Source organism: Lactuca serriola, chromosome 3, assembly GCF_051521515.1.
Source record: "Lactuca serriola cultivar US96UC23 chromosome 3, Lser_US96UC23_V15, whole genome shotgun sequence".
NCBI classification, from domain to species: Eukaryota; Viridiplantae; Streptophyta; class Magnoliopsida; order Asterales; family Asteraceae; genus Lactuca; species Lactuca serriola.
This window is the reverse complement of record NC_136410.1, coordinates 214608281-214610729: the sequence shown is the minus strand read 5'-3', so window position 1 is coordinate 214610729 and position 2449 is coordinate 214608281. Positions and strand designations below refer to the sequence as shown.

The 2449-nt window shown below is 38.4% G+C and overlaps 1 protein-coding gene across 1 annotated transcript; it reads right to left on the bottom strand.

Annotated features, from left to right (window-relative positions):
* Positions 1-574: 574 nt before the first annotated feature.
* LOC145096023 (uncharacterized) lies at positions 575-2167 on the bottom strand. The gene has a single exon (XM_079033807.1). The coding sequence runs from the start codon at positions 2165-2167 to the stop codon at positions 575-577; it is 1593 nt and encodes a 530-aa protein (XP_078889933.1).
* Between the last annotated feature and the right edge of the window lie 282 nt (positions 2168-2449).

Sequence of the window (2449 nt, the reverse complement as noted above, 5' to 3'; positions counted from 1 at the left end):
GGGATGACGATACTTTACCGTAATATTGTTGATGGCACGGCAATCTACGCACATCCTCCAAGAACCATCCTTCTTTGGCACTAACAAGACTAGAACGGCACAAGGGCTCATACTTTCTTGAACCAATCCCTTTGCAAGTAACTCTTCAACTTGCCTTTGTAGCTCCTTGGTTTCTTCAGGGCTTGTTCTATAGGCTGGTTTGTTGGGAATAGACGCCCCAGGCATAAAGTCAATTTGGTGTTCAATCCCACGAATTGGTGGCAATCCATTTGGAACATCCTCAGCAAACAAGTCTCCAAATTCCTGCAAGAGAGAGGTAACATCGCTCGGAAGAGTTCCGGCCGAAGTGTTAGTGGCTATTGGAGCTTCTTTGAACAAAAGAAGCACAATATGCATTTCTGATTTAAAAGCTTCTTTTACCTCACTTTTTTTTGCCAGTGCAATATATTTATTTTCCTTTTTTTTCTTTCCCTCTTTTTTTCATGTTTTCTTTGTTTTTTTCACTCTCTTTTTTTTGTTCACTTTCTTTTTTTTGTTCATTTTCTTCTGTTTTCTCACTCATTTTTTTTGTTCATCATCTTTTTTTTTTCTCACTCTCTTTTTTTCCTTCGCTCTCTTTTTTCGCATCTTGTTGAAGTTTTACTTGATCTTGGTAAACTTGAATTGGTGACATTGGTACAAGAGTTACCGGTTTTGTTTTGTAAACAAAAGTGTATTTGTTAGTGAAACCGTCGTGACTTACGTGTCTATCATATTGCCATGGTCTACCTAGCAGCAAGTGAGTGGCTTGCATAGGAACAACATCACACAACACCTCGTCTTCATATCTTCCAATCCGAAATGAAACCATCACCTGTTTTGTAACTCGCACCTCACCACTATCATTGAGCCATTGAAGTTTGTATGGTTTTTGATGCTTCATCGTGGGTATACCTAACTTTTCAACCATGGAAGTACTTGCAACGTTAGTACAACTCCCACCATCAATTATAACACTACATACCTTGCCTTGAACATAGCAACGAGTATGAAATATATTCTCCCTTTGGGCATCGTCTCCCTCCTTGGATTGAATGTTTAGAGCTCGTCTTGCAACCAACAAATCACCTTGAACAGCCACCTCTTCATCATAACTACAATCTTCCGTTGAAACTATAGAATCTGATTCATCCGTTTCGATCTCGCCATTTTCTCTAACCACCATGGTAAGCTTATTTGGACATTGACTTGCAATATGACCCCTTCCTTGACACTTGAAACACTTTATGTCACGATTCCTAAAAGTAGAGGAATCAGTTTTTCCTTTTGAAGAGTTTGTTGTTTTAGGATCAGATTTGGAATTAGAAGAAGAAGTAGGTGTATTTTCTGATTTTTTTGAAGTACTAGCCTTCCAAGTGTTATTTCGAGACCCGCCACCTCTTTTTAATTGTTTCTCAATTTTAACAGCCATATGGACCATGTCTTCAATTTCAACATAATGTTGCATCTCAACGCGATCACGAATTTCAAGATTTAAGCCATTTAAGAATCTGGCCATGGTTGCCTCAGGATCCTCCTCAATATTGGCACGAACCATCATAACCTCCATTTCTTTGAAGTAATCATCAACACACTTGCTGCCTTGTTTTAAGCTTTGAAGTTTATTGTGGAGATCACGAAAGTAATGACTTGGCACAAACCGTCTTCGCATGACACTCTTCATTTCATCCCATGTCTCAATAGGCCTTTCTCCATTTCTCCGTCTAGTGATTAGAAGTTGATCCCACCATGTTAGTGCATAATCAGAAAACTCAACTACGGCTAGTTTTACCTTCCTACGGTTGGAATATTCATGACAATCAAATATGAACTCCATTTTTGTCTCCCATTCAATGTACGCGTCCGGGTCTGACTTGCCTTTGAAAGAAGGAACTTTCATTTTAATAGAACTTAAATTGTCATCTCTTCGTGACCTCCTTCTATTTGGTCGCCTTTCAGGTTCCCAACCATCATCCTCCTCTTCCCCGTTAGAAACCTGTGATGATGCTCGAGATCGAGTTCTTTGTACTTGTGCCTCCATTCGGTCCATTCTTTCATGTACTTGGTTAAATTCATTTGTCATCAAACGTCGCATTTCATCCATCATAGCTTGAACTTGAAGGTTTGGTGGGGGGTTTTGATCACCCATCTTATATTTCTGCCAAAAAAATAAAAAATAATAATAATAATAATAATAATAATAATAATAATAATAATAATAATTTACTTCCTCCCAACACTCACTCACGTGTTTCTCTCAAAAATAGTTCACTCAACCCTCGTGTATCCCTCGAATGGCTTTTACCCTCTTTTAGTCTCACCACACAGCCTTTTACCACTCCCTTTTAACTCTTAAAGTTCTAAACAAACTAAAGAAGCAATTATCAAATTTGAACTTGTGGCCTTGAGGAATTCAAACTTACCAAACAAA

Coding starts and splice junctions, on each gene's coding strand:
- LOC145096023 (XM_079033807.1), bottom strand. CDS start 2,167: ATGGGTGATCAAAACCCCCCACCAAACCTTCAAGTTCAAGCTATGATG.